The sequence below is a fragment of the Anthonomus grandis genome, chromosome 17 (assembly GCF_022605725.1).
Source record: "Anthonomus grandis grandis chromosome 17, icAntGran1.3, whole genome shotgun sequence".
Lineage (NCBI taxonomy): Eukaryota > Metazoa > Arthropoda > Insecta > Coleoptera > Curculionidae > Anthonomus > Anthonomus grandis.
Window position 1 is genome coordinate 17,619,279 of NC_065562.1, and position 20,713 is coordinate 17,639,991.

General features: G+C 33.4%; 2 protein-coding genes across 3 annotated transcripts in view; one reads left to right on the plus strand and one right to left on the minus strand.

Moving 5' to 3' along the window:
* LOC126746243 (atrial natriuretic peptide-converting enzyme-like) overlaps nt 1-9,152 on the minus strand; it is a 36,136-nt gene extending 26,984 nt beyond the window's left edge. The window contains exon 1 of the mRNA XM_050454401.1: nt 8,956-9,152. The gene's annotated coding sequence lies outside the window, so the exon portion shown is untranslated. The remainder of the gene's footprint in view (nt 1-8,955) is intronic.
* A 328-nt stretch (nt 9,153-9,480) lies between these two features.
* Nucleotides 9,481-19,280, plus strand: LOC126746242 (uncharacterized). 2 transcript variants are annotated; one of them, XM_050454400.1, is made up of 9 exons: nt 9,481-9,730; nt 13,763-14,058; nt 14,112-14,581; nt 16,402-16,606; nt 16,662-16,928; nt 16,993-17,211; nt 18,393-18,595; nt 18,646-18,896; nt 18,953-19,280. In XM_050454400.1, exons 1-9 carry the CDS (start codon nt 9,483-9,485, stop codon nt 19,155-19,157), a joined length of 2,364 nt encoding a protein of 787 aa, XP_050310357.1. In that variant the 5' UTR covers nt 9,481-9,482; the 3' UTR covers nt 19,158-19,280. The 2 variants fall into 2 exon arrangements, with proteins under 2 accessions (XP_050310357.1, XP_050310356.1); XM_050454399.1 differs by lacking the exon at nt 9,481-9,730 and adding an exon at nt 13,272-13,566.
* The last annotated feature ends 1,433 nt before the right edge of the window (nt 19,281-20,713 follow it).

Consider the following 20,713-nt stretch of genomic DNA (forward strand, 5'->3'; position numbering starts at 1 on the left):
TCAGTCAAAAATTATTTAAAGGTAAACAGCACGGTGGATCATAATTTAATTACTCATGATAGTTATTTATTTATTTTTTTTTAATTATTAAATAATCTATTTAGAAAATTGAAATTTTCTGGAATAATAGTCTAAGATTTTGCCTATTTATTTTGAAAGTTTCGTACTTTTAGGTTGCATCAGTCACAAATTATTTAAAGTTAAACAGCACGGTGGATCATAATTTAATTACTCATGATAGTTATTTATTTATTTTTTTTTTAATTATTAACTAATTTATTTAGAAAATTTAAATTTTCTGGAATAATTGTCTAAGATTTTGCCTATTTATCTTAAAAGTTTCGTACTTTTAGGTTGCATCAGTCAAAAATTATTTAAAGGTAAACAGCACGGTGGATCATAATTTAATTACTCATGATAGTTATTTATTTATTTTTTTTAATTATTACATAATTTATTTAGAAAATTGAAATTTACTGAAATAATAGTCTAAGATTTTGCCTATTTATCTTGAAAGTTTCGTACTTTTAGGTTGCATCAGTCAAAAATTATTTAAAGGTAAACAGCACGGTGGATCTTAATTTAATTACTCATGATAGTTATTTATTTATTTTTTTTAATTATTACATAATTTATTTAGAAAATTGAAATTTGCTGAAATAATAGTCTAAGGTTTTGCCTATTTATCTTGAAAGTTTCGTTATTTTAGGTCTCATCAGTCACTAGTTATTTAAAGTTAAACAGCACGGTGGATCATAATTTAATTACTCATGATAGTTATTTATATTTTTTTTTTAATTAATTAATAATTTATCTAAAAAGTTTAAATTTTTTAAAATAATAATCCAAGGTGCCGCCTATTTTCCCTGAAAGTTTCATACTTTTAGGTCTCATCAGTCACAAATTATTCAAAGTTATTCAACATCACGGTGGGTTATAATTTAATTATTCAAGATTGTTATTTACTTAGGAAGTTCAAATTTTTTAAAATAGTAAATAGTATAAGGTACCGTAGTTTTGTAGCTACTAACCAATTTGACCTGTACAATTGCCTGATTCCTATAAATAAATTATGATTTATTTAATTCAAAATAAAAACCACGAAGCCCCATTAGGTACTGCATCTTCTAGGCGTTAGCCTTGCAGGACTTGAGTAGTATACATTTTTAGAGAAAATATTTGCGAAAAGTCTTAAATGGATTTGGAAAAGTCTTTTGTGCTTAATATTGACTCTTTCTTGGATCAGACGCCATCTGAAATATCTACTCTTAAGGATGTTGTTTGGTTCTGAATATGAGTGAAATAATGGTGATTAACTCGAATAATAATATTAATACGTGGCGAATTAACCAACACAATTCTTGAATGGCATAAGCTAACTTATACCCTTTCTTCAATGTTATTTTTTTTTAAATTGTAGATCCATTACATATAAAGAAACCTTCCTGAACTTTCTAGGGACATTCCACATTCATTACGTAAAGAAGAAGAAGAAGGTGGCAACCATCATGGGTGAGGTGCAACAATCGATGTTACAGATTATCTTTAAACGGTACGTTTTACCTTCGCCGCTGAACCTTTGAAAGTGAATTTAAATGTCACAAGATAAATTTAATGACGGCGCACTTGTGAATGTTACTGTAAACTTTAAAAAGGACCTTGGATAGAAGATATTACTTATGGCGGGTTTACATTTTGATTTTTAGAGGGAATGTTCCTTGAAATAAGTACAACGACCCGCCTCTAAAATTAATTCACGTCATTTAACGGGAAAAAAGTGCGATTAAAATTGTCCGTTGACCCCCTAATAACATCTTAAGTGACAAAACCATTTAACTGTGAACATAATTAACGTTTCTACGTACGGAAACGACTATTTAACAAAATTAATGATTAGGCAACGGACTTTAAGATAGTCGCCCCATATTTTAAGGGTTCACCTTGCATTCGAAATTTAAAGTGGGGTGGCCACCGGTGCATATAGAAGACCTAAGTCCCATATGTCGACTTTTAAGCTAAAATAAGTCGTAGTAAATTATTACATTTCATATTGGAATTGTCGTAAATCGTACTGCAACCCAATTAATTTCCCAGCGATAATATTGGTCGCTTATGGGCAATTTCTAATAATTATCATTAATCGAATGCCACCGGGTTTTAATTTATGAGCGACACACTTACGTTATGCGGTGTTCTTACACAATTCCACACATTTATAACTGTTTAATTATTGTATATTTTTTTTAAGCGATTATTGGCTTTTTTTAGCCAATAACAACCAACTTTGTAGCTACAATAGGAAAAAAGTTATGAGCAGTTTTTTGCGTAAGAAATTACTAAGTCACTTTAACTTTAAACATAAAAAACTTCGTTAATATTGATTTTAGGATTATTAAATATTAAACAACTTTTACTTAAAATTTATTACTCTATCGATTGAGCTTATAATATACAGGGTGTTCCATAAGAAAAAAGTACTCTTTTGTGATTATCTCAAGAACGTGACCATGAATTATTTCTATTTTTTCACTATCGTAATCAGCCTAAAAAACACGTAATTTTGCTATTTTAACCAACTCTGTAGCTACAATAGCAAAAAAGATATTAGGTGTTTTCGGGTAAGAAATTACTATGTCGCTCAGTCCCTTAAACTTTAAACATCAATAACTTCGTTAGTTTTGATTTTTGAGCCATTAAGTCTAAAATAACTTCCACTTAGAATTTATTACTCTATCGATTGAGTTTATAATATACAGGGTGTTCCATAAGAAAAAAGTACATTTTTGTGAATATCTCGAGAACGTGACCATGAACTATTTTTATTTTTTCACCATCGTAATTAGCCTAAAAAAACACGACATTTTGCTATTTTAACCAACTCTGTAGCTACAATAGCAAAAAAGATATTAGGTGTTTTCGGGTAACAAATTACTATGTCGCTCAGTCCCTTAAACTTTAAACACCAATAACTTCGTTATTTTTGATTTTTGAGCTATTAAGTGTAAAATAACTTCCATTTAGAATTTATTACTCTATCGATTGAGTTTATAATATACAGGGTGTTCCATAAGAAAAAAGTACATTTTTGCAAATATCTCAAGAACGTGACCATGAATTATTTCTATATTTTCACCATCGTAATAAGCCTAAAAAAACACGACATTTTGCTATTTTAACCAACTTCGTACTTACAATAGCAAAAAAGTTATGAGCTGTTTTCGGGTAAGAAATTACTATGTCGCTCAGTCCCTTAAATTTTAAACATCAATAACTTCGTTAGTTTTGATTTTAGAGCCATTAAGTGTAAAATAACTTCCACTTACAATTTAATACTCTATCGATTGAGTTTATAATATACAGGGTGTTCCATAAGCAAAAAGTACATTTTTGCAAATATCTCAAGAACGTGACCATGAATTATTTCTATTTTTTCACTATCGTAATCAGCCTAAAAAAACACGTAATTTTGCTATTTTAACCAACTTCGTAGCTACAATAGCAAAAAAGATATTAGGTGTTTTCGGGTAAGAAATTACTATGTTGCTCAGTCCCTTAAATTTTAAACATCAATAACTTCGTTAGTTTTGATTTTAGAGCCATTAAGTGTAAAATAACTTCCACTTAGAATTTATTACTCTATCGATTGAGTTTATAATATACGGGGTGTTCCATAAGAAAAAAGTACATTTTTGTGAATATCTCGAGAACGTCACCATGAACTATTTTTATTTTTTCCCCATCGTCATCAGCTTAAAAAAACACGAAATTTTGCTATTTTAACCAACTTCGTAGCTACAATAGCAAAAAAGTTATAAGCTGTTTTCGGGTAAGAAATTACTATGTCGCTCAGTCCCTTAAACTTTAAACATTAATAACTTCGTTAGTTTTGATTTTAGAGACATTAAGTGTAAAATAACTTTTATTTAGAAATTAATACCCTATTCACTGAAATTATAATATATAGGGTGTTTCATAAGAAAAAAGTGTTTTTTTGTAAATATCTTGAGAACGTGACCACCAATTATTTATATTTTTTGACCATCGTAATCTGCCTAAAAAAATACACAATTTTGATATATCAATGAACCTTGCAGCTTTAATAGGAAAAAAGTTATGAGCTATTTTGTATAAAAATATAGTATGTCGCTCAGTCACTAAAACTTATAAACACCAATAACTTCGTTAATATTAGTTTTAGGACTATTACATATGAAACAACTTTTACTTAAAATTTATTACTCTATCGATTGAGCTTATAATATACGGGGTGTTCCATAAGAAAAAAGTACATTTTTGTGAATATCTCGAGAACGTGACCATGAACTATTTTTATTTTTTCACCATCGTAATTAGCCTAAAAATACACGTAATTTTGCTATTTTAACCAACTTCGTAGCTACAATAGCAAAAAAGATATGAGGTGTTTTCGGGTAAGTAATTACTATGTCGCTCAGTCCCTTAAACTTTAAACATCAATAACTTCGTTAGTTTTGATTTTTGAGCCATTAAGTCTAAAATAACTTTCATTTAGAATTTATTACTCTATCGATTGAGTTTATAATATACAGGGTGTTCCATAAGAAAAAAGTACATTTTTGCAAATATCTCAAGAACGTGACCATGATTTATTTTTATTTTTTCACCATCGTAATCAGCCTAAAAAAACACGTAATTTTGCTATTTTAACCAACTCTGTAGCTACAATAGGAAAAAAGATATGAGGTGTTTTCGGGTAAGAAATTACTATGTCGCTCAGTCCCTTAAACTTAAAACACCAATAACTTTGTTAGTTTTGATTTTAGAGCCATTAAGTGTAAAATAACTTCCGCTTAGAATTTATTACTCTATCGATTGAGTTTATAATATACAGGGTGTTCCATAAGAAAAAAGTACATTTTTGCAAATATCTCAAGAACGTGACCATAAACTATTTTTGTTTTTTCACCATCGTAATAAGCCTAAAAAAACACATAATTTTGCTATTTTAACCAACTTCGTAGCTACAATAGCAAAAAAGTTATGAGCTGTTTTCGGGTAATAAATTACTATGTCGCTCAGTCAGTCCCTTAAACTTTAAACACCAATAACTTCGTTATTTTTGATTTTTGAGCTATTAAGTGTAAAATAACTTCCATTTAGAATTTATTACTCTATCGATTGAGTTTATAATATACAGGGTGTTCCATAAGAAAAAAGTACATTTTTGCAAATATCTCAAGAACGTGACCATGAATTATTTCTATATTTTCACCATCGTAATAAGCCTAAAAAAACACGGCATTTTGCTATTTTAACCAACTTCGCAGCTACAATAGCAAAAAAGTTATGAGCTGTTTTCGGGTAATAAATTACTATGTCGCTCAGTCCCTTAAACTTTAAACACCAATAACTTCGTTATTTTTGGTTTGCTGAGCTATTAAGTGTAAAATAACTTCCACTTAGAATTTATTACTCTATCGATTAAGTTTATAATATACAGGGTGTTCCATAAGAAAAAAGTACATTTTTGCAAATATCTCAAGAACGTGACCATGAACTATTTTTATTTTTTCACCATCGTAATTAGCCTAAAAAAACACGACATTTTGCTATTTTAACCAACTCTGTAGCTACAATAGCAAAAAAGATATGAGCTGTTTTCGGGTAAGAAATTACTATGTCGCTTAGTCCCTTAAACTTTAAACATCAATAACTTTGTTAGTTTTGATTTTAGAGCCATTAAGTGTAAAATAACTTCCGCTTAGAATTTATTACTCTATCGATTGAGTTTATAATATACAGGGTGTTCCATAAGAAAAAAGTACATTTTTGCAAATATCTCAAGAACGTGACCATGAATTATTTCTATATTTTCACCATCGTAATAAGCCTAAAAAAACACGACATATTGCTATTTTAACCAACTTCGCAGCTACAATAGCAAAAAAGTTATGAGCTGTTTTCGGGTAATAAATTACTATGTCGCTCAGTCCCTTAAACTCTAAACATTAATAACTTCGTTAGTTTTGATTTTAGAGACATTAAGTGTAAAATAACTTTTATTTAGAAATTAATACCCTATTCACTGAAATTATAATATATAGGGTGTTTCATAAGAAAAAAGTGTTTTTTTGTAAATATCTCGAGAACGTGACCACCAATTATTTATATTTTTTGACCATCGTAATCTGCCTAAAAAAATACACAATTTTGATATATCAATGAACCTTGCAGCTTTAATAGGAAAAAAGTTATGAGCTATTTTGTATAAAAATATAGTATGTCGCTCAGTCACTAAAACTTATAAACACCAATAACTTCGTTAATATTAGTTTTAGGACTATTACATATGAAACAACTTTTACTTAAAATTTATTACTCTATCGATTGAGCTTATAATATACGGGGTGTTCCATAAGAAAAAAGTACATTTTTGTGAATATCTCGAGAACGTGACCATGAACTATTTTTATTTTTTCACCATCGTAATTAGCCTAAAAAAACACGTAATTTTGCTATTTTAACCAACTTCGTAGCTACAATAGCAAAAAAGTTATGAGCTGTTTTCGGGTAATAAATTACTATGTCGCTCAGTCAGTCCCTTAAACTTTAAACACCAATAACTTCGTTATTTTTGATTTTTGAGCTATTAAGTGTAAAATAACTTCCATTTAGAATTTATTACTCTATCGATTGAGTTTATAATATACAGGGTGTTCCATAAGAAAAAAGTACATTTTTGCAAATATCTCAAGAACGTGACCATGAATTATTTCTATATTTTCACCATCGTAATAAGCCTAAAAAAACACGACATTTTGCTATTTTAACCAACTTCGCAGCTACAATAGCAAAAAAGTTATGAGCTGTTTTCAGGTAAGAAATTACTATGTCGCTCAGTCCCTTAAACTTTAAACATCAATAACTTTGTTAGTTTTGATTTTAGAGCCATTAAGTGTAAAATAACTTCCGCTTAGAATTTATTACTCTATCGATTGAGTTTATAATATACAGGGTGTTCCATAAGAAAAAAGTACTCTTTTGTGATTATCTCAAGAACACAACCACGAATTATTTTTATTTTTTCACCATCGTAATCAGCCTAAAAAAACACGTAATTTTGCTATTTTAACCAACTTCGTAGCTACAATAGCGAAAAAGATATGAGGTGTTTTCGGGTAAGAAATTACTATGTCGCTTAGTCCCTTAAACTTTAAACACCAATAACTTCGTTAGTTTTGATTTTAGAGCTAATAAGTGTAAAATAACTTCCACTTAGAATTTATTACTCTATCGATTGAGCTTATAATATACGGGGTGTTCCATAAGAAAAAAGTACATTTTTGCAAATATCTCAAGAACGTGACCACAAACTATTTTTATTTTTTCACCATCGTAATAAGCCTAAAAAAACACGAAATTTTGCTATTTTAACCAACTTCGTAGCTACAATAGCAAAAAAGTTATGAGCTGTTTTCGGGTGAGAAATTACTATGTCGCTTAGTCCCTTAAACTTTAAACATCAATAACTTTGTTAGTTTTGATTTTAGAGCCATTAAGTGTAAAATAACTTCCACTTAAAATTTATTACTCTATCGATTGAGTTTATAATATACAGGGTGTTCCATAAGAAAAAAGTACATTTTTGCAAATATCTCAAGAACGTGACCATAAACTATTTTTATTTTTTCACCATCGTAATAAGCCTAAAAAAACACGACATTTTGCTATTTTAACCAACTTCGCAGCTACAATAGCAAAAAAGTTATGAGCTGTTTTCGGGTAATAAATTACTATGTCGCTCAGTCCCTTAAACTTTAAACACCAATAACTTCGTTATTTTTGATTTCTAAGCTATTAAGTGTAAAATAACTTCCATTTAGAATTTATTACTCTATCGACTGAGTTTATAATATACAGGGTGTTCCATAAGAAAAAAGTACATTTTTGTGAATATCTCGAGAACGTGACCATGAACTATTTTTATTTTTTCCCCATCGTAATCAGCTTAAAAAACACGACATTTTGCTATTTTAATCAAATTCGCAGCTATAATAGGAAAAAAGATATGAGGTGTTTTCGGGTAAGAAATTACTATGTCGCTCAGTCCCTTAAATTTTAAACATCAATAACTTCGTTATTTTTGATTTTAGAGCCAATAAGTGTGAAATAACTTTCACTTAGAATTTATTACTCTATCGATTGAGTTTATACTATACAGGGTGTTCCATAAGAAAAAAGTACATTTTTGTGAATATCTCTAGAACGTCACCATGAACTATTTTTATTTTTTCCCCATCGTAATCAGCTTAAAAAAACACGAAATTTTGCTATTTTAACCAATTTCGTAGCTACAATAGCGAAAAAGATATGAGCTGTTTTCGGGTAATAAATTACTATGTCGCTCAGTCCCTTAAACTTTAAATATCAATAACTTTGTTAGTTTTGAATTTTGAGCCATTAAGTGTAAAACAATTTTTACTTAGAATTTAATACTCTATCAACCAGGACCATAACACACAGAGTGAACCATAAAAAAATTCTTTTTTTTCTAGGTCACGACCGTATCAATTATTTTTCTTTTTGTACATACAGCTGAACGTCGTTTAGCATTCAAAAATTAACATAAAATCGGTATAACTCCTCAAGGTCCACGCCCTTTTATTGTCTGTCCTGAATATTAATTTACCATTTTCTGGTGCTGTAGAAAGCGATCCAACAATTCATCTCGATATTAATCAGTTCAGCGAAAGCGGGAATTTTTATTAATTTTTTGTTTCTTACGTTGTGGAGTCACTATAGGAGATTAAATCACGACGAAGAGAAACTTGCACTCTCCATAAATCAGTTGAATATACGACAGTTTATTGGACTTTCTATTCATAGTTTGATGCATTAATTAATGTCATTATTAGTACGTTTTTAAGGGAACTTTCGACATTTTTATAGGGAGCAGAATTAAAAAAAAATACCTACCAACTAAAAAAAAGCGGTAAAATCAGCAAATAAAAATCCAGAAAAAGAAGCAGGTCACGACACTCGAAAACCAACCGAATTTAGCCGCGAGAGTACCGCGGAACTATTCAAAATAAAAAAAAAATTCCACCGCGTTTTCTTGTAACATACATAAACGGACGGTACTTAGCGCTGGTACCACGCGAATGAGAAAACCCGACTTAAGGCGACTTCTTCCTCTTCTTTTGCGACCCGACGGGCGGTACCGCGGCACCATTCACCAAATACGTAATAATGCGGCCGTTGCATGCGCCGTTCATCCAAATCGGCCGTCAAGTTTATAAATCGGTCCCTGTTATCACGATCGTCGATATGCGGGTGCGCTACGAACCGACAACGGATTTTTTAAATCTAAATCCTTTGAGCACCAATTCAAAAGATAGTGAGCGCATTAGTGAGGAAAAAAACCCAGATAAAGAACGATTTATCATTATTATTATTATTATTAAAATTTTCACGTCGAGTCAAACAAATCGGTTTTAATAGTTATGGGAGCGCATTGTTCCAAGCGAGTCGTACCGCCCAAGCGTCGCAGCACCCTCACGGTAAGCCCGGATTCCAGTGAGGATCCAGTGAGGAACACCATGGACCATCGGGGGAACATCAAAGTGGAATCGGTGAGGAGGGACGACCTGATCGCCATCGAGTGCATCAGGGGCGAATTGGCCGAGAGGAGTCACGAGTTTTTGATCAATCAAATGCTGATGGGAGTGCTGTTTTTCGAAAATCATGCCAAGTGAGTTGAATCAATAGTTCACTTTAAATCACGCTAAAACCCAAAAAGTTCTCGTGTAGATAACTTAAAAAAAGTTTTATCTTAATGGTTTTACTTGATCATTAAAGATGAAGGGTGTCCTAAAGTAGAATGTCTAATTACTCATGAAGTTTTACTTTAATCATTTCTGCCCTAAATAAAAAAATTTAGTAAAGTATTCCTAGAATATTCTGCAAGTTGTTTCATGTAGTTATGATCAGTAGTTTTTTAATAATCCGGCTTGGAAGTCACTTAAGGCAAAATAAAGACTTTCTCTTCTAAAAGTAGTTATAACTCAAATTTTTTAATTTCAGTCATCTTAGTTTATGACTAAACATTGTGGGGAAATATTCTACAAATATTTTGCACTTTATTTCATTTAGTTGTTTTTAGTAGTTTTTGAGTAATCCGGCTTGGAATCTAACTACCAGTTCCAAGACGAATTAAGGTTTTTCTAATGAACCGTCTTGCCTAGAATTGCTGAAAACTCAAGAAGTTTTGTCTGGATCACTTGAAGCCTTTAATAAAAAAATTAGCAGAGTATTCCTGGAATATTCCTCAGCTTGTTTTATTTAATTATCTTTAGTAGTTTTTGAGTAATCAGGCTTGGAAGCTAGTTAAGAGGTTCAAGAGGAAACAAAGTTTTTCTAATGAACCGTCTTGTATAGAATTGCTGAAAACTCAAGAAGTTTTATCTGGATCACTTAAAGCCTTCTATAAAAAAATTAGCAGAATAATCCTGGAATATTCTTCAGTTTGTTTCATTTAATTATCTTCAGTAGTTTTTGAGTAATCCGGCTTGGAAGCTAGTTAAGAGTTCCAAGACGAAACAAAGTTTCTCTAACAGACAGTCTTGTATAGAATTGCTGAAAACTCAAGAAGTTTTATGTGGATCACTTAAAACCTTATATAAAAAATTGAGCAGAGTATTCCTGGAATATTTCGCAGCTTATTTCATTTAATTATCTTCAGTAGTTTTTGAATAATCCGGTTTGGAATCTAACTACCAGTTCCAAGACGAATTAAAGTTTTTCTAATGAACCGTCTTGCCTAGAATTGCTGAAAACTCAAGAAGTTTTGTCTGGATCACTTAAAGCCTTTAATAAAAAAATTAGCAGAGTATTCCTGGAATGTTCCTCAGCTTGTTTTATTTAATTATCTTTAGTAGTTTTTGAGTAATCAGGCTTGGAAGCTAGTTAAGAGGTCCAAGAGGAAACAAAGTTTTTCTAATGAACCGTCTTGTATAGAATTGCTGAAAACTCAAGAAGTTTTATCTGGATCACTTAAAGCCTTCTATAAAAAAATTAGCAGAATAATCCTGGAATATTCTTCAGTTTGTTTCATTTAATTATCTTCAGTAGTTTTTGAGTAATCCGGCTTGGAAGCTAGTTAAGAGTTCCAAGACGAAACAAAGTTTCTCTAACAGACAGTCTTGTATAGAATTGCTGAAAACTCAAGAAGTTTTATGTGGATCACTTAAAACCTTATATAAAAAATTGAGCAGAGTATTCCTGGAATATTTCGCAGCTTATTTCATTTAATTATCTTCAGTAGTTTTTGAATAATCCGGTTTGGAATCTAACTACCAGTTCCAAGACGAATTAAAGTTTTTCTAATGAACCGTCTTGCCTAGAATTGCTGAAAACTCAAGAAGTTTTGTCTGGATCACTTAAAGCCTTTAATAAAAAAATTAGCAGAGTATTCCTGGAATGTTCCTCAGCTTGTTTTATTTAATTATCTTTAGTAGTTTTTGAGTAATCAGGCTTGGAAGCTAGTTAAGAGGTCCAAGAGGAAACAAAGTTTTTCTAATGAACCGTCTTGTATAGAATTGCTGAAAACTCAAGAAGTTTTATCTGGATCACTTAAAGCCTTCTATAAAAAAATTAGCAGAATAATCCTGGAATATTCTTCAGTTTGTTTCATTTAATTATCTTCAGTAGTTTTTGAGTAATCCGGCTTGGAAGCTAGTTAAGAGTTCCAAGACGAAACAAAGTTTCTCTAACAGACAGTCTTGTATAGAATTGCTGAAAACTCAAGAAGTTTTATGTGGATCACTTAAAACCTTATATAAAAAATTGAGCAGAGTATTCCTGGAATATTTCGCAGCTTATTTCATTTAATTATCTTCAGTAGTTTTTGAATAATCCGGTTTGGAATCTAACTACCAGTTCCAAGACGAATTAAAGTTTTTCTAATGAACCGTCTTGCCTAGAATTGCTGAAAACTCAAGAAGTTTTGTCTGGATCACTTAAAGCCTTTAATAAAAAAATTAGCAGAGTATTCCTGGAATGTTCCTCAGCTTGTTTTATTTAATTATCTTTAGTAGTTTTTGAGTAATCAGGCTTGGAAGCTAGTTAAGAGGTCCAAGAGGAAACAAAGTTTTTCTAATGAACCGTCTTGTATAGAATTGCTGAAAACTCAAGAAGTTTTATCTGGATCACTTAAAGCCTTCTATAAAAAAATTAGCAGAATAATCCTGGAATATTCTTCAGTTTGTTTCATTTAATTATCTTCAGTAGTTTTTGAGTAATCCGGCTTGGAAGCTAGTTAAGAGTTCCAAGACGAAACAAAGTTTCTCTAACAGACAGTCTTGTATAGAATTACTGAAAACTCAAGAAGTTTTATGTGGATCACTTAAAACCTTATATAAAAAATTGAGCAGAATATTCCTGGAATGTTCCGCAGCTTGTTTCGTTTATTTATCTTTAGTAGTTTTTGAGTAATCTGGCATGGAAGCTAGTTAAGAGTTCCAAGACGAAATCAAGTTTTTCTAATGAACCGTCTTGTATAGAACTGCTGAAAACTCAAGTAGTTTTGTCTGGATCACTCGAAGCCTGAAACAAAAAATTTAGCAGAATGTTCTTGGAATATTCCGCAGCTTATTTCAATTAATTATCTTCAGTAGTTTTTGAATAATCCGGTTTGGAATCTAACTACCAGTTCCAAGACGAATTAAGGTTTTTCTAATGAACCGTCTTGCCTAGAATTGCTGAAAACTCAAGAAGTTTTGTCTGGATCACTTGAAGCCTTTAATAAAAAAATTAGCAGAGTATTCCTGGAATGTTCCTCAGCTTGTTTTATTTAATTATCTTCAGTAGTTTTTGAGTAATCAGGCTTGGAAGAAAGTAAGGAGCTCCAAGACAATATAAAGACCCTCTGGTCTAGAAGTGGTTGTAACTCAAAATGTTCTATTCCAATCATTTCAACTCTTAAATACAAAGCATCAAAGGATACCCCTAAAATATTCTAAATAATTTTTCATGTGGCTACCTTTAACAGATTTTGATAAACCCTTATGCAAGGTCTTATGCAACTATTACTCACTGTACCCCCTATAAATGCATGCATAAAAAATCATCCTTTGTACCTTAAAACCTGGAATTTCCATTCTTTTATCTTCTTTAAAAACAAACTTAATCCCCATAAATCAACGTATATATATATGGCGGTGATTGACGGATAATCACTCGAGATTAACTCGAGTACCTCAGATAAGCCACCGAAATACTCGCTAATTCCCCCTGCATAAGCACGCAGTACGTATTCACAATAATCACACAATGGACTATGATGGGGAGTCACTGTTCGAAAACCAATAGTGATAGTTCGCCCATTTCCGGTTCAAACAGGAATTATCCGGTTAATCGCGAGATGGGGTTGAACAACTTCCGTCAAGATGACGTCATTAGGGTGGAATCGATCCGTAGGGATGATCAGCAACTGATCGGGGTGATCACACGGGAATTCAATCAGAACTGTCAAGTGTTCGTGCTCAATTGTATGTTGTTGGGCGTTCACTTTTTTGAGGATCATAGAGAGTAAGTTGGTCCCTTTTTTCCTGAGATAGAACAAAAATCAAGCGACTCCCGACTTAGTATGAACCCCTAAAACTTATTTATTTTCCTTTAAAAAGTATGACCTCATTATAGTCTTTCACAATAAGATAAAATCTCGACACATTTTGATTAATAACATCCTTGACACGTGTTTTTTTTTAATTAAATTTTTTTTAAGGGTTATCCAGAAGCTGCAGCACATATCGGCGAGTCCTGAAGAAAAAGAGTTGAACAAGACCCTGTTGAAACACGAAACGATGGAGTGCACCTATCCGGACGCCATCATGGACGAGATCAACAAAAACGTGATTTACAGACCCCCGGGTGATTACTCGATCTCAGAAAGTCTTGTGGCCAAAAGGATCTACGTCATCAATGACCTAATAGAAGTGGTCAAGTCGGATGAAATCCCCCAGTACACCAGCATCGACAAACCGTGCTACCAGTGCAAAATCGAAGAATGCGACAAGAAAGGTAAGAGATTAACCCCTTTAAAAAGAATCCTGGATATATCCAAGTCATTCTAGGCTACCTAAAGCTACTCCAAGTGGAAAACAACGCCCCGATCCTCACAAGAGACTACGAGGAAAACTACGAACCTCTGCCAGGCCCTTCTTCCAGACCCGAATCCGAGTACGACTACTGCCGGATCACCGATCTAAGAACTCCCAAACTCATCCGGACCGATGATTCAGTCGCGGAACGCCGGGACACTTTGCCAGAAACCTGCTTTAGCCACAAAAAGGTGAAACAGGATCCCGGAGAGGTCCCGGACGAGGACCAACTGGAATACCTCACCGAGGAGGACCTGTGGAGGGAGGTGGTGTACATCAACTCCCAAGGGGTGATGCGCTACTTCCAGAACGGACTGTTCCCGAACTCTTTGGGGAAATCGTTGGGGTTCCAGGAGGAGTCCATCGGGACCGCCAAGTGTATCCCCGGGAAGATTTTTTGCGACGAGTTCGATAATGAGAGTAGCGCCCTGAGACCTTATGAGGTAAGAACGAAAGGAAATATTATTTGAAATGTCGTCTACGGGGTGTTTCGTTGATCATGTTACAAGCTTATGGGGTACATAGAAAACGTCAAAAAAAAAAAAAAAAAGAAAATGTCTAGATATCTTTGAAGATAACCTCTAAAAGCTAAAGGTTTCGTTATATAGCTTAGGAGGTACGTTAGCTACCGCAACCATATTGTTGGTAGGTTTATCGTTTTTAACCTAGAAAAATTATTTCAACCGGGGGGGTGCGAATTAATTAATTCTGGTGCTGTATCTTAATTTACTTTTAATCAATTTTTACAAAAAACAGTGATATTGAGCGATTTTTGCTAAGAGCACATTTTATATGCAAAAATTGAAGTCTGTGAAAAATGGGGTTAAATTTATCAAATATTTCCCTGGTTTCCACGCCCCTGGTTAAAATTATCTTTGTTTAATAGGGCCAAAAGAATAAACGTAATAAAAACTATTATCATTGGACTTTCCCTTTACTATAACTGCCAAATCATCTGCATGCTAAATAATTATTATTGTATATTCCAAACCCAATGCAACGATTTTTCTTATGTATATATTAAATAATATAGTACTTAATCCCAGTAGCGGACCCAGGAAATTGTTGAAATCCTAAATACATATTGAAATTATTTTTTTTTTTAAATGTAACAGGCCCATTTTTACTCCTAATGTAAAAAAATAAATTCATATACTTGGCGACATAAATCTCCAATTTGCCCGGTCTATAACGGAACCCACTAAAATGGCAACGTCACAGCGATCGTCCGTCTCTCTCTAACGCATGGCGAATGACGGTTTCCGCGCCTCTTTAAGGACACGGTATTAGTCCGGTCAAAAACTTGATCTCTTTACACATTTATTTTATTTTTATTTATTTATTTATAATGTACATAGTATGAATATTCTTGTGGTTTAATTAGACATTAGAGCTCTTTTATATATGATTGAATTAACCACTTTTGATTATGACTAGATCATTTCTAAATTCAGGATTAATAGTAATTTGGGTATTTGTTGGGACAACAATTATTTTTTTTATTTAATTCTCAATTTTTCCTAAAACTCACCCTGTCGCAGCCAACTTTCAAAAAAATAATAAAATATTTTTTTCAAATCCACCTGGCAACATTTATCTCCAACTCGCCCGGACTATAACGCAATTTACATCAACGACAACGTCACAGCGACCATCCGTCTCTCTCTAACGCACGGCAAACGACAGCTGCTCCGCCTCTTCACGGGCACGGTGTTAGTCCGGTCAAAAAAGAGTTTTTTACCGACATTTCTTTTATGCATTTAATGTTCTTTACCGATGTGTCTTCTAAATTTGTTATTTGTCCCAATTGGATTTGAAGGTATTAAAAAGCTCTGTTGGCATTTAAATGAAACTACGATATTTTTTTTTAGGCCTATGATGTGTGACGCTTATATCACAAAACAGTTTTACAACCTACTAACCAATTTTTTTGAATTTATTCTCCACGCGTGTTTCTCAACAATGTTGCCATCTTCAGGAGAATATTAAAACTGCTAGAAAAGGGAACAAGGAAGATACCTCGGATATTCTTTATTATTCCAGGCAGTTCTATTTATTCTTGTTTTATTGAATCCAGCCATTTGAGGTACAAATTCTTGATCACATTGACTTTAGGCAATTGATAGGATCTATATAAACGCATTATTTTATTATTCCAGGCAGTTGAGCTATACATTTTTCTCATTAATTACATATTATAGTTAGGTAGGGCCATACATTTGTTAAGTATTACCTGAAAATTGACGAGAGTGTTCGTTTCCAGATTATTCCGGCCGTAAGTATCGCTTGGCCCGACGATCAAACCCTAAACTTCATTTATAGGGAGGACAGGCCTACGATATTTGACACCCGGACCGGAATCAAATATCGTTGGCCCACCGACGGTATGATCGAGGAAATCCGGAAAATGAACGCGGTCTTGGTGCCGAACGGTTTCACTCAAAAAAAGGGAATTAATAAGGATTCCAGTGAGACCCGTTTCCGCTTATTGGAATCGTCAATGTTTGACTTATTTCCTTGTAGATCTTCAATGGGAAATCAACTTTCCAAAGGCGGAACGTTACTTGGAGGCGCGCATGTCCCACGCTCAAATGAAGTGCATGCTGGTCCTCCTACTTCTTCATAAAACGTTCATTTTTCCCACCACGAAGCAGAACGGACTGTTGTCGGAACATATACGGACCCACATGTTCTGGGAGTGTGAGAGGAATTACAGGAACTGGCCGGAACATCGGCTGGGAACGAAGATTTTGAGCGTATTAAATAATTTGAAACAGGCACTGTTCGTCGGTGAGACACCCTCGATCCGATTTAACGAGTTGAATTACCTCTCTCTCTCTCTCTGTCGCCTTAGGTGTATTGCCAGACTACTTTATCAAGGAGCGTAACCTGTTCGAAAACATCCCGAAGAAATACTTGAATTTCGCCCAAAAGGTGCTGATGGCGATCTTGGAGAACCCCGTGCCATATTTCATCAAGGCGCTGAGGAACCTCAGGTATACCAGCGGGAAGTTTTATCCCCCGATGAATTTCGACGAGATTTACCAGAAATTGGTGGCCAAAGAGGGGGCCGGTAAGTAAAATTATTTTATCTAGTATTAGTAGCAAAAGGAATTAGGTCGCTAGCTATCAAAATAAGCTAGTTATAGGGTTTTAAAATTAAGTCATAGTTGCCCGGATCATTCGCCATTTTCTAAGCTCAAAATTGTAAAGGCATTGGTTAAGGTTTGGGCGCCTTCAATAGATAAAACATTTCAAAATTCTAGTGAGTTTTGGGAGTTTAAATGGAAATTGCCTGGCGCATTCACCACTTTTTTTTAAATAAATTAAACCCCTTTATTTTCATGGAGTTGCACTCCATTGCAGTTTAATCCGGCACCATCACCTTCGCTATTTTTTGAACTGTTAAATAAGTTACTGTCTTGTCTGACACCTCCACCATTTTTTGCTACCAAAATAATTTACTGTATATATTCCGGCTCCTTCACCATTTTATGGATAAAAACTGGAGATTCCTTTTGAAGTGAGTTTAATGAGAGATCGGCTTGTCTAGCACTTTCGCCATCTGTTTTCCCGCACATCCACCATTTTTGAATCTAAATTAAAAGGCTCTTTTGGCACATCCACCAATTTTATTGTTAAATAAGTTATCCTCTGGTGTCCGGCAACTCCACCATCTTTTCCCAAAATATTTTACTATTAAAAATTATAAATATTTCATAAATAATACACTCGGCCTTACTTTTAGGGTAAGTTGAATGAGAAATGGACACTCAATTAGGGGTTTTAATAAAACTTGTCTTGCACCTTCCGCATTGGTTTCACCTTTGTTGCCTGGCACCTCCACCATCTTTTACCAAAATATTTATATAAGCGACAATTTTCCGGCACCATCACCATTTTTTTAAAGGAACAGAGATAAACTTGTCTAGCACATTCGCCTTACAAAGGCTTAAATTAACATTTCCTGGCTCCTTCGCCACTTTTACTTAAAAAAAAATAGCTTTTGTCAAATTAATCCTGCTCAATACAGTTGCACTGCATTAGAGTTTTCTCTGGTACCTCCACCATTTTGGCCTTAAATCGGCAGATTTAACATTTTATAAATAAACCCTCTTTTTCCTAACACCTTCACCATTTCCATTTATGGCTGCAAACGCTGTAAATGCTGATAAGCGATTTTTACAGATTTTCCTAGCCCCTCCGCCATTTTTAAAAAATTCCTCGTAACTCAACTGAATTCGTTTCTTCCAGATTTAATAAATCCGCAACTGGGTCGAGCACCGCAATTAAAACGTCGCTGGTACAAGGACGCCGATCACCAAGTGAAACATTTAAAATATCTGAAGAAAAAGGAGCAAATAATCAGACAACTTAAGGAGAAACAGAGAGAGGAACAGAAAAGCAAAGAAACTGAACTGAATCTGGATAACGCTCTGGATGGCATTAATTTAGAGGTGAGTGTATAATTTTTAAAATATTTTTATATTAATTGAAACCGTTCCAGGTTGAACTGGATAAACAACTGGGAACCTGCAAGTCCAAAGCGATCCTGGAAATTTTCATTAAGAGTTTCATCGATATCGCCAAGATGAGCTCGTACTTAGCCTCGCCGGAGCAGGCCTTGTTTTACCTAAAATTGGCCTTTTATTTAACGAACATTTTAGAAGAGATTTCCGCCTCATTCTTGGACGAATTGGCCGAATATCGACAAATAATCGGCCTGGAAGAAGCGCGGATCAAACGGAAGTCCGTTAAGTAAGTCTTAGATAATAAAACACCTAAAAAGTGTATTTTTTAATTGATTATTTCAGGTCGTTGTCTATCGAGCAAGAGAACCAGAAACCTCCCACTCCCCTAAGGAATTCCGTATCGTTTAACTACGAGCAGAGTAAATCCACCCTGGTAAGGGTGAATAGTAATGTTAGTAATCAGAGCAAAAATGTGAAAAATGTAGGGTTTAACAGCTTAAGTAAGGGGGTCAAACCTAAAAGGAAGGCAGTAGCGTTCGCTGAATAAATTCATTTAATTTTTGTATATAAATATGTATATAGTAAAAAAAAATATATAAATAAGGGTCTAATTATTTTTATTACTGTTTAAAGAATTACATAATATGCAATAAAGGTTACAAAAACTGCATGTTTGTTTTTAATTTAATAACAATGGGTGAAGTTGATGAACCAGGGACGAGACAAGAAAATGCCTGGAAGAAATAAATAATTAAATTTTCTTCCAGGCAGTCATTTTTAACACAGATTCTCTCCTTAAAGATCCTGAGGGTGTGTGCAGGAAATTTGGAAAAATTGTTAATGATTATCCAGGAAACACTACGCTATTTTACGGGAAACAGGACAGTAAAATTTGCCGAGTCTGTTTGTGTTAGGCTAATTTTACTCCTCAGGAAGAGGTATTCTGAAATGACTACAATCGCCTCGAATAAAATATAAAATTATTCAAAATGCTTGGGATATAAATGCAATAGATTTAGAAGTACAGGGACACCAAAATGCCCTAGAAAAATACAAAATGACTTTAAGATCCTGGAATAGAAGTAAAAGTTGTCCCGAAATCTTTTAAAAATTAAAAATGACTGCCTGGACTTAAATTTAATTACACAACACACCTAAACCCTTGGCCTAGAATAATGTTTTCACTCCCAAACCTATCTTCAGGAGATTCTCTATATAGTTTAAAAAATACAATTTTTTTCCAATAAAACTCAGGTTACTTGTTTATTTATTCCAGGCAGTCCAGGACTTCCTGGCGTCAAATGCCTGGAAGATAAACAAAAATATAGAGTGTTCAAAAGTTGGAAATTAAATAAACTTACCATTCTCACAAAAAAACATTCTATAATATTGAATATCTGATAACAAATATGTATCCTGACTCAAAAACTCCTTAGTCAATTAATTCTTGATTTTCCGCAAAAAAGCGATTTTCTTAAATTCAAAGTCAAAACTATTTTTTGCCCTTAAAATTTGGACTGTGACCCACTGGCCGCACGGGGACATGCAAACGCCCCAAGTGGGTTAGGCAACACTCAATGCACCAACCCTCAACACAGTGGGTTGGTATAGAGTAAAAACTGGACAAAATTCATTTTATTTCTGAGTTAGAAAATGGAAAATTACAGCAATCGCCTGTGGACGAAAAAAACTGAAGATTTGATGGGACTCCCTCGAAAATGAAGGAATGATGTAAAATGCTTGGAATTATATGGAAAATTATTCAAAATCATTGGAGAAAACAAAAGAGCAAAAAAAATGAATAACAGACCTCTGGAAAAAGAACGTCGGTCCATGAAGATTTGCACGAAATCCCTGGAAAACTCAAAAATTTTTTTTGGAATACCCAGAATAAGAAGTGATTTTGAACGCCTGTAAAATAGCATGAAAAATCAGTTAAATTCCTTGAAGATTTCCTCGCAAAATATTCCCTGTTCCTTTACGACGTCTCGGAATCCGTTTAGTACATCTTCAGAATCAACCAAACTTAGGCAGTCATTTTCCGAATTCAACTGCCTGGAATAAATTCATTATTTTCACCCTTTATAAAACATTCTCTATTCA

Bases quoted from the DNA above. Each gene is read 5' to 3' on its own strand.
- LOC126746242 (XM_050454399.1), top strand. From the start codon at position 13,316: ATGATGGGGAGTCACTGTTCGAAAACCAATAGTGATAGTTCGCCCATT. The intron at 13,567-13,762 runs GTAAGTTGGTCC...ATTTTTTTTAAG, and splicing joins TTTTTTGAGGATCATAGAGA to GGTTATCCAGAAGCTGCAGC. The intron at 16,607-16,661 runs GTGAGACCCGTT...ATTTCCTTGTAG, and splicing joins GGGAATTAATAAGGATTCCA to ATCTTCAATGGGAAATCAAC.